Raw genomic sequence first — 20811 nt, forward strand, 5'->3', positions numbered from 1 at the left:
CACAGTCTGAAAGGACTGATTGAAAGTATAAGTTCAGCTAAATATTCAACACCCACTGGAAGTATGCACTATTCATTAGACTGATATATGGATATGATTTGGAATGATTTAATCTGCAGTGTCATATGTGAAGGAGTCAATCCAAAAATTGATTCCTGCTTGATATGGAATGGCGTGCTTCAGACGGATTGATATGGAATGGGGTGGTTCAGCTGGCTTGATATGGAATGGGGTGGCTCAGCTGGCTTACTATGGAATGGGGTAGTTTATAGGATTATAGGATCATATGATCATAGGAGGTTAGGGGCGGCCATGGTGGTGCAGTGGTTAGCATTGCTGCCTCACAGCAAGAGGTTCTCCGGTTCGATCCTCAGCTGGGGTGCCTTCTGTGCGGAGTCTGCATGTCCTTCCTGTGGTCGCGTGGGTATCCTCTGGGTGCTCTGGTTTCCTTCCACATCCCAAAGACATGCTGCAGGTGGATTGGATACTTTAAATTGGCCCTAGGTGTGAGTGTGTGTGTGTGTGTGTGTGACTTCTGTGGAAGATTGGGTGCCAGGCTGGCAACTCGACACTGTAAAACTCCACTGCCAATCATGAGCAGACAGGTGATCCGCTGTGGCAAACCCTTACCGGGAAAAGAAGAAGAAGATGATCATAGGAGGTTACTCAGCTAATGGCCCTGAGGCCCTTACAAGCATAGCCAAGTTTTTTTCCCTCCATTAATGGTGCTATTGGTAGTCTTGACTCAACACCTGCTGCCCCTGTTCAGAAGGGATGCAGATAAAACCCCAGGGGTGAATTTGTGATTCTCCATCCAGTTATCCAGATTATGCTTGAAGAGGGTTAGTGAAGGGTTCTGTTTTACTAAAATCAGAAGCTTATTCCAGAATAGAGGGAGCTTTTGGGAGATGAACCTGTCTCTCCAGCAGGTTCTGTTAATATCACTTCTCATGTTGAGGTCACTAGAGCAGGTGCATTGAGTACCATTTGTCTTGCTAATGTGTAGCATTTCCATCAGGGCAGGGTCCGTGGCCACCTTATAAGCTAGGCAGAGGTCACCCCTGAGTAGTCTGTAGGACAAAGAGTATAGCAACAGAGATTTTAGTCTGTCAGCATAGGACAGGTGTTGGATACATTGAATTTTCTTTGTAAGGTACCTCTGAGGTCTCTCCAGTTGTTGGAGGTGCCTGGCGAGCATACATACCAATGGGCACATTGTATTCTATAATTGGTCTAATAAGGGAAGAGTACAGGGGAGGCTTATAACTTCTTTTTTTTGGAGGAAATGCCCTTAATTGATGAGATGGGCAATGTTAAAGGCTTTCCTTACCACTGTGGAAACATGATGGTCGAAGGAGAGGTTGCTGTCAACCTATGTGCCCAGATCTCTTACCCTGGATTGGGTACTTAAGATGTTGCTGTTAATGTGGTACTTTGCAGGGATGTTTCTGATGATGCACTTTTTAGCATTTACCTTGTTGCCTGTGATTTTGGCACCAATCATTGGTTTGAGTAAGACCTTCCTGAAGGGTGACAATGTCACTACAGGATTCAATGATCCTGCCCGGCTTGCAGTCATCTGCAAACTTTGTTGGCCACATACCTTTAGTTTTGACCTGTACTTGTAAAAAGTAAATTCGAAACAATAGGGGCCCCAGCACCAAGCCCCATGGTACTCCACTGGTTACTGGTCTGCAGAACTATGAAGAGTCCCCTATTTTAACTGTGTGTTCTATTGATGAGCCAGTTAGCAACCCACCTGGTTTACATTCAGTTGGGAACATTTATCAATGATGACTGAGTGGGGAAGGGTGTCAAAGGCCTTCACCAGGTCTAAACAGGCAATATGCACAGTTTTGCCTTCATCCAGGGCTTTGGTGACTGTCTCACAGAAGTCTAGCAAGTTCATCAGGCACAATCTCCCTTTAATGAAACCAAACTGGGATGGGTCTAGTGTTTGGAGGTCACCTATATCTTATTGACGAGGACCATGATGAATCTCTCTATGGCCTTGCATATGAGACTGGTCAGACTTATTCTGTAATTCCTAGGGTTAGCATAGGAGCCCTATATGTGGAGGGAGATGACAGTGGCAGTTTTCCAATCTGCAGGAACATACTCAGTGCTTAGACTGTTGTTAAAGAGGGTATTCAGAGTTGCCACTTGCTCCTGCTTTAAGCAAGTTAGGACACAGCCAGGGATGATGTCTGGTTGAGGCCATGCTTTTTGCCTTGGAAAGGGCAGTAAGGACCTGTTCCTTAGAGATTTCTTTGGGAGTACATGTGGGACCAATGTCTTGTGGTATATTTGGCACTGACGGGGGGGGGGGGTGTCCTCACTGAACATATCTGCCAGCAGGTTAGCAATATCACCAGGTTCAGTATATGTTGTGCCAAGTACAACCAGTTCAGTGCAAATCTGGGATTTTCCTTTGATGTTGTGGTCATAGCCAAAGAATGCCTTGTAATTACCCTTGGCTAGTGTGACCAATTTAGATTTGTAGTCAGCTTTGGATTTTTTTCTAGGTGTCTAATTTCCTTATTTAGTCCAATAAGGGAGTCCTTTGAGTTTTGTGACCATCTTCTACTGCTGTTGGACAGCAGTGTCTTTCTTCTGTTATATAGCCTGTTTAAGGTTAATGTCCACCAAACAGGTTTGTTCTTACATGAGGTGAAATTAGTCAACATGTCCAAATCACCTAGAGCCATATTTTACACCATCAAGTGGCTAGCCCTGCCACAGTGTGTAGTCTGTGATCCGTGTTCATCTGTCTTGAGGATACTGTGCACCACAGTAGATCCCCAAAACATTTGGTCTGTACAACTCTTCCCCTATAGGACACCATGTAGAGTCTGTACTGCTGTCCACAGCTCCATTCATTGGTGAGTTTGAGATGGAAACACTCAGCATGTTTTTCAGTTGTTCTTACATGAGGAACTTCATTTTATCCTATCAGGTACAGCTGAGGTGATGCAACTGAGGAGGTGTTTATACAAGACATTGGAATAAACCTCAACATAGGTATCCTTGTCATCAGTAGAGGTAGGGGCTATGAAGCTACTAATATTGTCTCATAAGAGATTACAGCTTGCTTTGGAAAAAATGTTTAATTTATTTCAGGCTGGGGGAGGGTCAGACACTACTGTTACTTCTAGTGTTACTGACTTGTGGTCAGATCTCACTAGAGATGACTGCACACATGGGATAGTGCAATGATCACTCATGTTCATGACTACCAAATCGAGGATGTTTGAACCCCTAGTAGGGGTGTCTAACAAATGGTCCAGGGCACTGGAGTTTACAAAGCTCAAGAATCTCTGGGTGAGCACATTGGTACAGGTGTAGTTAGACCAATCTATTGATGGGTAGTTGATGTCTCCCAAGATCAGGATGATTGGTAGTATATTGAAGGTCTCTAGGGGATCCATGTAGGCATTGTAGGTGTCCTGGTTCATGGAAGGGGTCTTATAACTAGTGAGAATCTGAAGAAGAGTTTTACCTACAGAGAGTTGTACATGGAGAAGTTTGAGGGACTCATTTAGACATACCAATCTGGAGGAGTATTTGTCTTTAATAAAAATAGATACTACTCCTCCTTTGGATTTACCACTCTCATCTGATGATTTGAGCGAATGGAAAGCATTATAAGCCAGTATAGCTGGGGTGCTCCCTGCAGCCTTGAACCGGGTTTCTGTGACTGCACAGATATCAGCATCCTCCAAGGTGAGGGCAGCTTCCAACAAGTGTAGTTTTAAGTTAAGACTCCTACCATTTAGCAGCATGAACCTGATGTTGGTTTTTGAGGAAAATTTTACATTGGAAATTTTGTATTTGTGACATTGCATAACAAAGGCACTGGGAGGAGGCAAGAGCTTTTGTCAAAAGCCAAAATCCTAGGGGTGACAGGTGGAGACCATCTCGGGCAAGGCATCGAGGTCTATTAACCATCTCATCTAAGGCTGACAGGAACTGGATCCCCTTAGAATGACACCAGAAGTTAAGCCAATTGTTGAAGTCAATCTTCTATTGCTTATACTGTGGCATCATCCTGGGCGAGGATAGTATGCTGCTTAAGGCTAGGGACATACCTGCCTGGGACACACAGTCTGAGAGTTTAGCCGGCCTAATATGGAATGGGGTGGTTCAGTAAGAAGTTGCAAAATACTTCTCTCTACTACAGTAAACACAACAAGTAACTTAAGCCAAGAAAAAAACAGCTGTTTCAGGAGGAGACTGAGCACTAATGCAGTCCCATCAAATTACTGAAAACTGTACATGAGCAGCATCTGGACCAGAGCTTTAAATTAGTACAGAAATTATAACCTCATGTATGCTCCAAATGTCCAAAGTGACATCTGTAACTGAGTGCAAAACTGATAAACAAGTTCCCAGTATATTTACAAGAGGTTATAAATGGATACAAAAATAATAAAGACAGATACCAATGTCTATGCCAGCATCTTTACCCAGATGCAGAACTGATCAGTCAACATGTCCAATATCTGAAAAAAAACTGCTTAAATGTGTACAACTAATCCATGTTAGTTAATCTCATGGACCTAACATCTGAAGCAAGATGCGTAACTGAACTTTAAAAAGGAGGTGAACTCATACCCTGAGGCAAAGACATTCCCTGAGAGCAACAGGCAAAGGGAAGCTTCCTATCTTGTATTTAAGACTCTGAAAGGTGTGAGATACAAGCTTTTCATCAAAAGGGAAGAAAAAAAGCTTCTTATTTAAATTCTGCTTAAATGTTTTAAGTTGCACTTATAGTAACCTGTGTAGTGATACTTTTTTGTACCTCTCTGCTGTTTGTCCAGATACTTGTTTGTACTTCTCTGCTTTTTGTCCATTTATATGTTTGTATTTTTTAGTTTGTTCTTGGACCTTAGTCTTGTAACTTCATTTATAGTTCTGAGAAGATTGTATATTACTGCAAGATTTTAACATTGTTTATATATTATACTGCACTTCTATTTCCATTGAAAGAATTACATATAAAATGTAGCGTTTGTATTGCGACAGGATTTGAACCCCACTTAGTCATTTATTACAACATTACTGGAAAACTTCTGCATGGTATGGTCCCTTACTCTGTGGTAGGTTTGCAAAAGTGACAGTACTGCATGCCTGGCATACAAGTATGGCCAGCCTTAGGCATAGGTGAACTAGCAGACCTTGTAAAGGGGGCAATTTGTATTTATTTATCTATTTTAATTAATTTACTTTTCTCATTATGCATTCAAAGGGCACTGTAACCATAGGGCGAGGGAGAGGAGCACAAGCTCTCCCACGTTTATAGCTGCAGGTTGGCCTGGAGGCTTCAACAATTAAAAAAAAAAAATCTTCACTCCACGGTAGTAGAATCTCCTCCTTTAAGGAGGAACATGCACACACACACACACACACACACACACACACACACACACACACACACACACACACACACACACACACACACACACACACACACACACACACACACACACACACACACACACACGTGGATGTAAAGATGTTCTGCAGTCTCATGCGGAATTTAAACTAGCAGTTCAGTTAATAGAGGAGTCAGGTCCATGTGTGCGGGTGCGGCCATTCAGTTTAAAAAGAAGGTAAGTGTATGTGTGTGTCTATGTGGAGTTTAAACCAGGCTTCTGTATGCGAGAGAAAATATGTGTGTATATGTATGTATGTGTGTGTAATGTAAATTACTCATGCTATTTGTATGAGAGATAAAGTGTGTATGTTATTCTGTGAGACAGTAGGTGTGTGTGTCAATGAGAAGATGCATGTCTGTGTGTTGTATGAGAGAGTAGGAGTGTGTAGAATTTAAACTAGTCATTAGCTGCTGTATGAAATAAAAGGTATGTGTGTGTTGCTACTTGAGAGAGTAGGTTATGTTTGTGTTTGTACTGCTATGTGAGAGAGTAGCTGCATGTGTGTGTGTGTGTGTGTGTGTGTGTGTGTGTGTGTGGGTGTGTGTGTGTGTGTGTGTGTGTGTGTGTGTGTGTGTGTGTGTGTGTGTGTGTGTGTGTAACATACCTCTCAACTGTTCAGATTTAGCATTGTAGTTTTTGTCTGATTCTCATAAAATGTGCGGTTCTGTGGTAAATCACAGAGAACTGAAATCACTAAATATATATATATATATATATATATATATATATATATATATATATATACAAAAATGCACATTAACACAAATCCTGTTGTTCTAGCAACTTTCTAAGTTAAAAAAGTATAACATTTCAAATCTATCCTTATCTTTTCGGCCATTGCATCCACATTATGTTAGGCTTTGCCCAGCTTTCTTGCACTAATTGTTTGAGAGGTATGCATACCATTCAACTGTCCAGATTTTTGCCTCATATATTTAGCCTATTCCACAAAAAACTTGTGGTTTTATCATAGAATCATAGGAAGTTACTAGGCTACTGGCCCTGAGGCCCTTATAAGCCTAGCCAAAAGTTTAGCCCATGTTTAGCCAAGTCAGCATCTGATGCCCCTGTCCAGCAGGGATACAGGTGGAATCTGTGTAGGATCAAGTGTTTGGAGGCTGTCAATGTCCTTTTTAATGAGGTCCATGATAATCCGTTCCATGGCCTTGCAGACCAGGCTAGTTAGGATGATGGGTCTATAATTTCCTGGATCGGTGGACGCTCCACCTTTGTGCAAAGGGATGACAGTGGCTGTCCTCCACTCAGCTGGGACAAAGCCTGTACTTAGGATTTGGTTGAATAGGGACCTAATGGTACTGCAATTTCCTGCCTCAGTTCATGTAGGATGCAGCCTGAGATGTTACCAGGCATTACTTTTTGCCTTTGAGAGAACAGTAATGACCTGTTCCCTAGATTTAACGGGAAGAGGGCAAGCACTGGGAATGTCCTGATTTACTGATGGGGGGGGGGGTTTAGAGGGGTGAAGTTTTCACTGAATCTGTCAGCCAGCAAGTTTGCTTTATCTACGGCATTTGTATATGTGGTGTCCTTGACCACCAGTTCTGAACAGATCTGGGTGCTTCCTTTTTGTTTGCGGACATATGTGAAGAAGGCCTTATGACTGTCTGTAGTAGATGTTGCCAATTTGGACTCAAGGTTTGCTTTGGAGGATTTCACTAGTGCTCTTATTTGTTTGTTCAGGCTAAGGAGAGATTGCTTCCAATTGGGCACCTGCTCCTTCCTGGTCCTGGAAAGCAACATTTTCCTTTTGTTATAGAGACTATTTATTACAACAAAAACAAACAAGAAGGCACTAAAGGTCCACAGTGGTGCAGAAGCAAAAACACAGAGGATGAGAATCCACTCAAACCACTAGGCATAAAATCATATAAAACACTTTAATAAAAAGAAGCCGGGTACAAATAAAATGAGCACTTTTGGGAATGAGTCCCTTCATCAGATTGTCAAGTGCAAATAAAACATGCAATTTAAATCACAAGCAACCAATTAAAATTCAGCTAAAGGGTCTCTGCCTCTTTAGGATAGGTTTGAATGGGACAATCCCATTTAAGCCAGGGCTTCTATCAGGCTGCAACTCTATAATCCAATGAACTTCAAGAGACTCTGTATAATTAACCAGGTCACCCTCTCTCAGATTCTCTCCAATCACCTGTAGCACCAAGAACATAAACAATGTTCATTATTATCTTTAATATGCTGATATAGCACATTATGTTCAGTTTGTAAATGTATGGCTGATAAATGTTTTAACTTACAATTAGTTTTACCCACATAAAACGAGGCGCATGAGGTACAATTAGCCAAATAAATAACATTACTAGTCTGGCAATCAGCATACAACCTAGGAAAATACTGTTTGTGGGTAATCAGATACACAAACATTTTACTATTAGATATAAATGAACAAGCTTTACAGTGCCTATACAGAAATGTCCCAATCCTCTTAGAGACAGTAGCTCCTGCAGTTTTCAATTTTTTATTAGTGCAGTGCATATATTTCAAACTCTTATTGAGCCTAAAAGTAAAAAACATGGGTTGTCACCGACAATATTACTAATGGCATCATCCATCAATAAGATTTTCCATTCATTACATATGATGTTGCATATCCCTCCTATGTCACTACTATATCTCATATGTATTCCCAGTTTATCATGATGTTTATTATTATTGGGGGCAGATCTATTTTGAACCTCTTTCTTAGAAAACCAAGGAGCTGCACAAGTATTTTTATAAGTGTTACTGGTTTGAATGACATGATCAACATCATCAGCCTGATATCCTCTGGAGACTAAGCGAGTTGCAAAACATTCAGTCTCATATTAAAAAATTTCATCATTCATACATAATCTAGACATCGTAAAAGACTGGCCTCTAATTATATTACTGAAAATATGTCATGGGTACATACTGTCCTTAATCAACAGATTATTCCTCCAACATGGGTTCCTGTAAATGGACTTACTTATGATATTGGGTGTCCTCAACATAAATCTGATGTCTAAAACATCTATGTCAGTATATGAATAATTAAGAGTAAAATGCAGAAACTGAGTGTTCGGTTATAAATAGGACACATAACTTTTCAGATCTTCAATTGTAGCAGTCCATAATGCAGACACATTATCCACAAAGTGATTACTCACAAACAGTATTTTCCTAGGTTGTATGCGGATTGCCAGACTAGTAATGTTATTTATTTGGCTAATTGTACCTCATGCGCCTCATTTTATGTGGGTAAAAGTAATTGTAAGTTAAAGCAAAGGATTTTACAACATTTAGCAACCATACATTTCCAAACTGAACATAATGTATTATATCAGCATATTAAAGATAATAATGGGCGTGTTTTTACATTCTTGGTGCTACAGGTGATTGGAGAGAGTCCGAGTGGGGGTGATCTGGTTAATTATATAGAATCCTGTGAAGTTTATTGGATTACAGAGTTGCAGGCTGATAGAAGCCCTGGGTTGAATGGGATTGTCCAGCTCAAATGTATCCTGAAGAGGCGGAGGCCCTTTAGCTGAATTTTGATTTGTTGCTTGTGATTTAAATTGCATGTTTTATTCATACTTGACAATCTGATGAAAGGATTCATTCCCGAAAGTGCTCATTTTATTTGCACTTGGCTTCTTTTTGTTAAAGTGTTTTATATGATTTTATGCTTGCTGGTTCGAGTGGATTCTTTTCCTCTCAGTTTATTTATTGCAGATGTCCACCAGACAGGTTTACTCTTCCTTGCAGAGGATGATTTAGTCCTGTCCGGTATTCCTGATTCCATGCAATTATATAAATGCTTGTATACTTCTTTGGTACAATTTTGGATACTGGTGCAGTTCCTAGAATGGGGGAGGCTGTGAAGCTGTTTATACCATCCCTCAGGAGGTTGCAATCTGCTTTGGAGAAGTTTTTTTGTTTGACCCCAGCTAGAGGGGAGTTGGGGGAGATGGTGACTTTGAAAGTGACCGCTTTATGGTCGGATCTTATCAGGAAGGATGATACTGCAGGGATGCTGCACTGGTTACTCATGTTGGTTAATTCCAAGACCAAGATATTATCACCTCTAGTGGGGATATTGACTATCTGTTCCAAAGCATTTGCATTGACAAAATCGAGGAATCTCTGGCATTTTGGTTTTGGCATGAGTAGTTCTTCAAGACTATGTTTGGGTAGTTAAAGTCACCCAGGATCAGTGTGAAGGGTTGAATCTTGATAGATTCGAAGAGGTCCAGATAGGCAGATTGTGCATCTTGAGTCAGATTTGAGGGCTGCTAGCTAGCTATGATTTGTATAGGGGTCTTGTTAATGGTTAACTGCACCAGGAGTCTCTCCTGTGTGAGATACTGTTTAACCACCCCGTCATACTGTTTAGCTAGCCTGGAGGTGTGTATGTCTTTAATATATATTGAAACTCCATCTCCTTAGGCTTTACTGCCCACAGTTTGGGATCTAAATGTATGAAAGGATGAGTAACCAGATAAGGCTGGGGTGCTCTTTGCAGCTTTTAACCAGGTTTCTGTGACTGTGCAGATGTCAGCATTTTCCAGGGTTAAGAATGCTTGCAATGAGTGCTGTTTCATGTTTAGACTGCTAGCATTTAGCAGCATGACCTTTAATTTGCATTTTGTTGAAATTTTTATGTTGGTAATTTTAACCTCATCACTTTTCCTAAAAAAGACACTATGGGGGAGGCAAGTGCCTTTGCCTTTACCTGAAGCCCAAGTGAGACAAATGCAGGTCATCTCTGGCAAAGCATCGTGGTCTGTCGATCATATCTTCCCAGGTTGTCAGGTACTGGATACCTCTGGAATGACACTAGAAACTAAGCCAATTGTTAAAGTCAATCATTTTCTGTTTGTATTGAGGCATCATTCTGGGTGACGGTAGAATGCTGTTATTAAGGCTAGGAACATACCTGTCAGGGACACATATTCAGTCAGTTCAATCATGTCTCCTTTCATATAGTTCAGGGAGGTACACCTGAAGTCATTCACGCCAACATGGACTATGACAAAGTCATAACGGTACCTGTTGTTGACAGACTTGAGTGTGCATGAGCTATGGCCGATTTTGGCCCCAGACAGACAACTAACCGTGACTTTCTCCTTATCAAGCCTGGTGAGAGGTATATCTGTGTGTCTCACAATGGAGTCTCCTATGACTAATATGTTGAGTTTTTGGTTAAGCCTTAGTGGCTGTGAGACATAGGTGTGCGAAGTATGCATGGTATGTGGTGTGGAGGGATGTGGAGATCGCATGCATTTTTGCCTCGGAAGTCTACTTTGTTTGGGTATGTTTTTGTTGAGGACCTCCGCATATGTGGGTGGGTGTTGTGTAGGTGTGGGTGGTGTGTGAGGTGTAGTGATTGTGTTGACAACCTTCTCAGTGCCAGATATACTGACTAGTGAGGGAGAGAGTATAGACTCTAGGTTCCTAATGCCTTTTCTGGCAAATCACTGAGGGTTTAAATAACTAAATGGCATGCATTTGAGTTTCAGCTTTCATTTCCTTCACAAAATGCATGCTAAGACAAATGCTGTTATTCTAGTAATTTTCTAAGTCTATAAAAGCAATATTTATAATCTGTCCCTATTTGGGGACCTTTGCCCCCCCCCCATTATTTTAGGCTTTGTTCAGATTTCTTGTGCTAAGAGGTTGAGAGATATGGAGGAATGGTATGTAATGCCCTAGTTGCTGATTAGTTGGTGCATTTTAAGGGAGGATAGGGGTTCTGCATTCCTTAGTGTACCTCCTTAGTATAAAATGCCTAGTATCTATGAACTTGGTGTCGGTTTCTCAGTCATTCTCTATTGCAATATTAACAGCATACATATTTTTTCTTTAATGTAATGTAGGCAATTAGTTCTTCAAGGGCAGCAGGGACTGAATTTTTAGATGAAACACTGAAATGTAAAGTTGTTTGCCAGTAACAGCCTCTTTATTAGTTACAAATCTCTTTAATGTAGAATTATTCAGATGAATTTTACTTCTGCAGAGATTGTGCATATCAAGTAATATTGGTGGTTTGTAATAGAAGTCTTGAATGGCCTTTTATGGTTGAAATTTTCTGAAATGTGTAGTTATTGGTTCATACATTTTGTTTCATTGCTTATTAAAAGAACGTTTAAAACTACATATTTAAAGCACATTCTAACAAGTGGTGCTGTATTATACAAGGAATATAATTTAATACAATCAGGAAGGTGAATCAAAGAACAAATACATGTATGCATGGCCCTGAAAAATGTGTGCAAGGAGTCTATGTTTTGAAAACAGCCCAAAGGTAAACTTAATCCTCCACTGGTCAGATGCATTTTCTATAAATGTGAGTTTTCATGCCATGTCAATGAATGAGTTTTGCTATTTCAATGAATGTGAGTTTCAAGGGTAGAGAAGTTTACTGCTCATGCTAAGTCTGCTTTCATTGCGGGACTGTATTGTTTGTTTAGCAAATAGTTATCTGTTTTTGTGCTATTTTATTTCAATATCTGTAATCACTGTAGAAGCAAATAAGAGAACAGTATGCACACTGATAGATGTGAATGGTGTGTATGGTAACTGGTGAGAAATAGTCAAATAATGGAACACTGGAATGGCTGAGGAAGAGGCTGCTGCTAGGGGGGCAGGGGGTTGCTGCAGGAGGGGCTGCCCCGGGAGGGCCGGTTTGTAGGAACAAATAAGAGAACAGTATGCACACTGATAGATTTGAACAGTGTGTACGGTAACTTGTGAGAAATAGCCCAATAATGGAACACTGGAATGGCTGAGAAGGGGGCTGCTGCTGGGGAGGGTAGGGGATTGCTGCAGTAGGGGCTGTTCTGGGGGGGCTGGTCTATTACCCTGCTTCGGGCCCTATTTGACCATAATCCTGGTCAGGTATTTAAAATAGAAAACACATACACAAAGGTAGTTGAAGTTTAACTACATTACAATGTCTATTTTCTTCCTATGCATTTAAATAATTTAAGGAAATCACTGGAGTGGCTTTCTTGAGGCGTGACCAACCTGTGGGCGTGGCTCAAATAGGGGTGTTCCATGAGTATGGTGTGAGTGGTGCTTAAATGGCACCGGAGTACTACTTTGCTAGGGTGCCATTTCGGCTAAGGTCAGCCCTGCATACAAGGCATCCTCAAATCCAGCTCTGATGGACCTTTTGTACAGCCACAAAATGAACAACATCAGAGCTGCTAGATTCAAGGATTTAAATTTTGTTTGTGATATAAATAAGACATTTTAGTGAGACAGATATGTGTCCCAGAGCATCCTCGTGCTATGAAACAGGCTTCCCATCCACGTGAACCAGAGCTCATTCCTAAGCCTACTTAAGCATAACCTTGAGCAATGGATGGGAAATCAGAAATCACCCCTGGTCTGGCCCCCATGTCTCTGACAGACAGAGGCAGACAGTGATGCCCAGACTAACATGTCTGCATGCCTCTAAACCGTATAGAGCAAGAAATCTGGACAAAGCCATAAATAAAGGTTGGACAAAGGCCCAAAAATAGGGACATTTTTTTGCTCTTACAAACTTAGAAAGTTGATAGAATAGCAGGTTTTGCATTAGCATGAATTTCCTGAAGGATGTGAAGTCTGAAACTCAAATAGCTGTCATTATTTTCTAACTGAAATCTGCAATGATTTACCACTAATTTGCCAGAAAACCACAAGCATATGAAAACAGACCAAAAATGTCAGGCCAAAATCTGTACATTATGCAAAAATGTGTACAGTTATGAGGTATGCATGCCTCCTCACATAAAGTCTAGAAATTTCTTAACTAACATAGCCCCTCCTAATAAATACCCATGATATACAAGAACACAATTATGTTGGATTGCATGGCTAGGCTTTGGCCTAGTATATAATTACGAACCTATGGACTTATGATATAGGTGTTCCCTGGTTATGATGGCAATTCCAAGAAAGTAGGTGATGCTTTGACACAGACATTGAGAGGGAAGGGATGATTTTTAATAAACAGGAAGTAAAGGAGGAGGAACAGTAGCTCCATGAGAAGGAGGAGTCTATGCTGCCAGATAATGAGACATCAGACTAATGAAATGGAGCTCCCTGACAAGGATGAAGAGAACATAACACAGCTAAACAGTAAGCAGGGCTTCCAAAATAAAACTTGCAAGCTACAAGATAGTTAATTACTTCAACAGAAACTGTCATCTCTATTGAGCAAGTAAAAGAACTCAATATGAGGAGAGAAAGTGGAAGCAATGTGTATATAGAACAGTTAATGAAGAGAGAGAGGTGTTGAATTCCAATCACTTCTAGAAAACATCAATGCAATTACAAAGTCTAATATGTACACAACAAAGTTAAAAACAAAAACAACAGAAACTATCTTAAAAATCTGTACTTATTCTGGAAAATGAAGAATAAATATAAAGAAAATCCAAGTCAACTGACAGAAGTAGAAAAAGCATTCTGTGTGTCTGTGTGTGATCGGCATCTCATTAAGAGTGAAGATGAATTGTTTCACTCACTTGGTAGAGATTCATGTTTTGATTCTGAAATTAAAAAAGCCTGAAGGGAATGAGACTGCTTTTGTATCCTGTACAAGAGGCTAGAACCTTTTGCAAGGCTGTTGAAATTTGAAAGATATGCTCATGGCCAATGGATTAAGCCAAGAGAGATAGATAAACTAGACCAGACTCTCAATTCATAAATAAGTACTAGGTTGGCTGCTCTTACAGGCCATTTTAATCCTAACAAATTTTCCTTCTAAGGGATGAATTAAACCCTGTACATTGTGTTTGTGAGGTAAACACCTCAACCATTATGCCAACCCCTAACCCTAATGATAACGGATGATCAAAGACATACTCCTAGTTGAACAGATGACCAGAAATGTATGCTACTTTTAAGTACTCATCATGTCCCACCCAACTGAAGCTGATGGGGGGGGTTCATGCAGCATAGGCGGAGACATAAAATGTGTGCTGATATCAAGGATCCAAGCCATATAGGTATCTGAGAGTCATTACTCGGAGCATAAGAGGATATGAGTGAAGCAGCTGTGTTGCAAACCAAACAGAAAGATATCATGGCAGTTATAAGTAAACATAACACAAATGTAATACCTTTCATTTAGTGGGCAATACATTTTGCTGAAAAAGTGAAGAAATGTGCAAGATTGCATGACTAAGACTATCTCTTAATTTTATTTGACTGTCAATCCATTTAGTTTAGACAAAGCAGCTCATATGATTACAGAGAATGGTTTTGGTGGAGGCAGTGAACATACCTCTTAGTTGTCCAGATTTTTGCAGAATGTCCAGATTTTTGCCTCATATTTTTGGTCTGCTCATCTTAGACATTGTGTTTTTCTAGCAAATCATTGAAAATTAAAGTCACTAAATAATGACATACATTTGAGTTTCAGACTTCATATCCTTCAGAAAAATGCATGCTAACACACATTCTGTTATTCTATCAATTTTCTAAGTTTATAAGAGCAATATTTAAAATATGTCCTTTGTCCCTCTGTTACTTTAGGCTTTGTCCAGATTTCTTGCACTAAGAAGTTGAGAAGTATGGCAGTGAATTAACAGCCCAAGATATGGGCAAAAGCTGTGTGAAATCAAAGCACAAGTATTAGACAGAAGCCTAAGTGATTTCAAAAAAGACTGCAGAAAGTGCTTATAAACTGTTGAAGAAAGGGTGGGTTACAGCCCATGGCATCTTATTGTAGGGACAAGGTAGAGACTGCAATTAGAAGACATGTGCTAGGGTATACCCTATGAGGTAACACAGCAAGGCTAGGGCATAATTGGTATGGACAAAAAACAGAATATAAATTCAATAAATATAAGAGAGACAGAATTTGAGGTCAGAGGGCAAGCTGAAAGGTAGAGAAGTACTTTGTTCTCACAGAAGGGTAGGACTGGAGTGAGAAGTTTCAGAGCACAGGCAAAATAATTTCTAGTAGTTCTAAAGAGAGGTTAAGGCTAGAAGTTGGAAACTAAAGGAACAGGATTGGTTGAAACCTTGGTAGGCTGCTACTTAGCATGGTTGTACTATGGCTTGTAAGCAGTCTTACAGCACAGTAAATCACATGTAATATTGATAGTAATATTTGCACTGAGGTGTTTCTATGTGGTCATGAAATGGATGAGCTATTCACTTACCATCTGTACTCGATACAGAATACTTATTCCAAGGGTCATGAATGGCTTTGAAAAGTCAATCACTTTCTCTCGTTCCGCAGTTATGGTAAATCCTGCCACTGCCATGTCAGCTTTCTGTAAACAATTCAGCACAGAGAAGACATCAGTTAGTCAAAACCATGTTCATATATGTTTAACTCAACAACATATATTTATGTATTGACTGATTCATTCATTCATTACATGCATAATTGGACTGAGCTGGAACTCTTGTAGCTATAACTACTAGCTTGTACAGGTGTACTGCATGGACAACTTAAAGCAGTCTTGGAGGGCTTTTGGAGGAATCTGGTTAGCCCATTGAAAACCCACAAGAACAACATGCATTTTTCATACAGACAATAGCCAGAAATTTTCATGCAATGCTGGATCCTGTAAATGTGATTCAGGAACTCTGAATTTTACACTAAGATGACATGTCAATGATGTGTATTATTTAGCCTCATGGTATGCTGTCCTGATACCAAAGAGCACATGTTCGTGCATGTTTGTTCATACACACACACACACACACACACACACACACACACACACACACACACACACACTGATTAAATAACAGAATGCATACAGAGCAAAGCAATTAATAACAACATACTGACATACTGTAAGAAACAAGGACACAGTGTATACTTCAGAAGTTCAATTTATTTTATGACTGGATAAGTTAACAAGGACAGAAACAAGCCCTTTAGCAGTATGATATTAAGGTCATCATACAGTAGAATGTACATTGAGATCTTGATTGATTATAGAGGGTTTGACAATCACCAGTAACTTCAAAGCCAAGGCAATACAACAAGTAAGCAGTAATCAGACCTTGCAGAGTGACAGAATTCATACATAAGGCTGAGTAAGTGAATGTCTTATTTTGCAATTTACCTATTCAGCCGCAACTGATGTATTTATATTTCTTGTGCTTGATCTGTAATGCAATCCCTGTTTTCTTGTCTTGTTCTATAATATACTGCTTACTTTAGCTACAATTGTTCTTTGGTTATTTTTCTATTATGTTAAATCATTTGATGTCTGTAATTCTCCCATGGCATGCTTGCAAATAGGCTTATTGTCTTCTGCTGCGCTTCTCTGATAAATAAAACTAAAAGCTTAAATAAATCTTTAAAACAAGGTGTGGCTCTGCATGCATTGTGGAGAGCAGTCAAAGCTGTTCTACAGTTGGGAAGAAGAAGAATAAACTCAAATTTACAACTAAGCAAGACACTTTTCTATGAAGTGTTGCAAAGCTGAATTTAAAATCTTTGTACTGTATTCATAAACGCTAAACTTTAGTTCGTCATATACATATTTGTTCAAGCTGTTCACACACCCACACACACACACACACACACACACACACACACACACACTACAGGTAGTATTAGAAGAAAATCTGCTGAACAACTGAAATATGACAGTTAACATTTAAATACAAAAAAAGGGTAAACCAACAGAAAGTGCTGTGAGAGTCTTTTTTCATGTATTAGAGTTTACTAACAACTGGGACATATAAAAACAGAAAAATATTATCCAGATAAGATAATACCAGATAAGGTATATGCTGTGTGTGTGTGTGTGTGTGTGTGTGTGTGTGTGTGTGTGTGTGTGTGTGTGTGTGTGTGTGTGTGTGTGTGTGTGTGTGTGTGTGTCTACACACATATGCATAAATACAGAGTTTCTTGAAAAGGATAATTTGATTTGGGAAGACAATAAACTGACATGAGAGGGTTCTTGTCAATCCTGATTCATTAAGGCACCTTGTATGGCAAGCTGTTGTACCTGCTAAATAAACAGTGAGGGAGAGCAGAGAGACATATACATTTCTCTACCTTTAAAATGCTTTCCAAAAACAATTTTTTCAATAATGTAGAATTACAGTTTAGCAAAGTCTTTCTCTAAAATCGGGCATCATATACCAAAATACCAAACTGTTATTTTTAAAGATCTCATGCTTTTGAAACGGAGCGCTGCATGGTAAAGCGAGATGATTTATAACTGACTGTAAAACATTCCTGCTCCTGGAGAAATGAACGCACTTAGTATAATGAGTTCGCCAAGCAGTACCCTTATTTTTATTTATTTTTATTTCATTTTATCTTACTTTATTCATTTCTAGAAATGGTTTAATGAGGGGAGGTCATGTACTTGTGAGCAAGGAACAGGTTTAGCTGTAGCACTAGACATACTGTAACTTGTAAACATACTATCCTGATGTCAGTTGAAACTGATGTTAGCAAGGTAAAGACCAGTAAAGAAATTTCAACACAGAAGATCCAACATGGTATAAAGCTTTAAACTCCATTCTAGAAAGCATAAGCTAAAGAGCTTCGATGTTTATGATTGTTTATGTAATAGCATACTGTAATAAATAATGCATTTAGTGCTTAGACAATGCTGGATTTTATATGTCACATTTATTTGGCTTCTTAAATCTCTGACACAAGTATTAATGGAAAAATCTAAGAAAGACAGCATGGCTGTCAGGCTGAACCTGATGTAAACTGGCGAATTGCAATACTTGTAAGCCATATTAAAGCATTTAAGACTCTCTGAAGTATTCCTTTAAAAACAGATGCTCTGTTGAGAAAATGGAGGATACATCTGTTGTCAGTACCTAGCCATGCCATAGCAGAAAGGTCACAATGAAGTTATACAGTTAGCAGTCTATGGTTAGTTATGAATAATGGTCTGTAATACTCTGTGGGATTAATGCTAAATGCAATCACTTACATTAAATCACATTTTGTACAGTTATGAGGTCAAATACCTAGAATTATTGGAACAGCCAAATAGTTCCTTCCATTTGGCAGCTGACCTTGACCTGGCCAAGGCTTTTGATACAATACCCTGCTCAGGCATTATAGACAAACTTACTAATTTAAGTATAAACCCTTTTATCACCCATTGGTTAGCCAACTGGATCATTGATAGGACCCAGGAGTTCAAAACCGGTGAGGCCACTACACCAAGAGGCCAGTCACAACAGAACCCCCCAGGGCTTGGTACTGGGCCTGCTCATTTTTGGCATCTATTTCTCTGAAATGGAACAAAATGCTGAAGGTTTAAGGCTGACTAAGTTTGAAGATGATTGCTAGCTAGAGGTTATCAGCAATACCCTGCAGATACTAGCATTCTTCAAGAGGGTCTATCTCTCACTAACAAATGGTGCCTAAGCCATGGTCTTAAACTCAATGCTAAGAAATGCATAATTGTTCTCTTTGCAAAGTCAACCATCCTGGCTAATTAATACAAATAATTAATATGTCCCTAGGAGTCGACCCAGTGGTCAGCGATCTGGGTACACACATAGACAGTAGTCTTACGTTTGACCACCATATGGCCACAGTGGTAATTGAATCCTTTTATGTTGTGCAACTTATAAGTAAGTGCATGACATCTATTTCCAAAGAGATCATTATCCCACTGTGCTCTGCCTTTATCAGACTAATCATAGAGTACAATGCTCCCTTTGGTAAGTACCCGACCAGGCATATACAGCAACTAGAGTGACTGTAGAAGTTCCTGACAAAAAGAATACAAGGAGTAACAAACCTGCCTTATGCAGAGTGCCTTAAAGCCCTTTCCCTCTTCTCAGTTTCCTATAGAATGCTGAGGATGATCCATGCCTGGATTACAAGGCATCTGCAAATCCCAAGCTTATGAAACTCCTGCATATTAGCAAGTCAAAGAATACCAGAAAGACAAGGGCTAGCAACCTGAATTTTGTCTGTGACTTAAACAAAACATGCTGGAGAGACAGATATGTGTTTCAGAGACTGCGCCTCCTATGAAACAGGCTTTCTAGCCATATGAAACTAAGGTTGTCTATTACCCAGTTTAAGCACAACAAAGACCAAGGGTGGGGAATAGGAAATTTACACCGGGTCTGGCACCCATGTCCCTTTTGGGCAGAGATAGCTTATAAATGCCTGACCCTCAATTACAGGACATAATTATTCTTTCAGGAAAAGTTGGCTAGGCTTAGAAAGGCCCCCCAGGGTCATTAGCCTATTAACAATCTATGAATCAAAATAATCTGTATAAGTACCGTCTCTAAAACATTGGAAAGAAAAAGTATAATGGAAGTGTAGATCAAATAATACAACCATGGTTACTTATATCTGGACTGCCTGCTCATCTATTTCATTGTTTTAATGCTTCCTCTCCCCATTACTACAGAGATTGACCACTAGGTGGCAGTATTCACCAACTACTACCTCCCTTCCATCTCTCCTTCCAACTTACTATAACATTTCAATATAACACCTCTCCTCTTTCGCTACTTACTATCGGTCCTACCCTCCAGCCAGCTCTCGATACTTGTCTGTTCCCTCATGCATACACCTACAGTCACTTTAATCTTCCTACCTAGCTCCCTCCGTACTTACCTTTATCCTGACTGATTGTTTCCTCTCTCTGTCCTGCTGTCTTCTTCCTTGTTTCTACCCGCTCCGTTCACCCTACGGGCTCACTCCGCTCCTCTACCCTACCCCCCAAATCTCACCCACCACCAGTGGTCCTACACTTATACTTACTTAGCCACTCCCTCCTCAACTTCCACCCAATCACACATACCTCCATTTAAACTAATTAGACACACCTTTACTCATTCCCTATTACAATACACCACTACTTTGACTACATTACCTTAGCCCTCCTCTACGGCTTAACAGGAACTAACTCCCTCCTCTCTACACCCTCCTTATCTACTTCCACTACTTACTTCTACTACTCACAAATTTTAACCCTTCCCATTTAACACTTCCTAATCTCAATCTCAGTGAAAATGGCTTTGACTACCTTAACCAAATTAATATTCCTAGCTATACTTCCTACTATCCTTACCTCCACCTACCTCCTAACTTTTTTTAAAAAACTGCAATATTACCATTTCAACTGCTCTCTAAAACAAACAGCAATTCACACATCCATATTCACTTGCAATCACACTAATATCACTTCCATTCCCAGCTATCTACTACCCAAATTCCACAGAGTCTCCCACTCTAAATATAATAATCATACTATAAAAAGAGAGAAATATTTACTTTACCTAAAATACAATGCAGCAACAAAACCTCTCAATCTCTCCTTACTAGATGGTGACATCCACCCAAACCCTGGCCCTGACAATACTACTACCCTAACAGCCCAGCCTAAACTCCCCAACTCACTCC

General features: G+C 39.8%; 1 protein-coding gene across 3 annotated transcripts in view; it reads right to left on the reverse strand.

The window, feature by feature from the left end:
- GRIK5 (glutamate ionotropic receptor kainate type subunit 5) overlaps positions 1-20811 on the reverse strand; it is a 3838183-nt gene that overhangs the window by 228691 nt on the left and 3588681 nt on the right. For all 3 annotated transcript variants that reach the window (XM_044080789.1, XM_044080790.1, XM_044080791.1), the window contains one exon: positions 15599-15712. In XM_044080789.1, the coding sequence (XP_043936724.1) occupies positions 15599-15712 (114 nt within the window). The remainder of the gene's footprint in view (positions 1-15598; positions 15713-20811) is intronic.

Source organism: Protopterus annectens, chromosome 8.part0 (genome assembly GCF_019279795.1).
Source record: "Protopterus annectens isolate FY-2018-M chromosome 8.part0, PAN1.0, whole genome shotgun sequence".
Classification (NCBI taxonomy): domain Eukaryota; kingdom Metazoa; phylum Chordata; order Ceratodontiformes; family Protopteridae; genus Protopterus; species Protopterus annectens.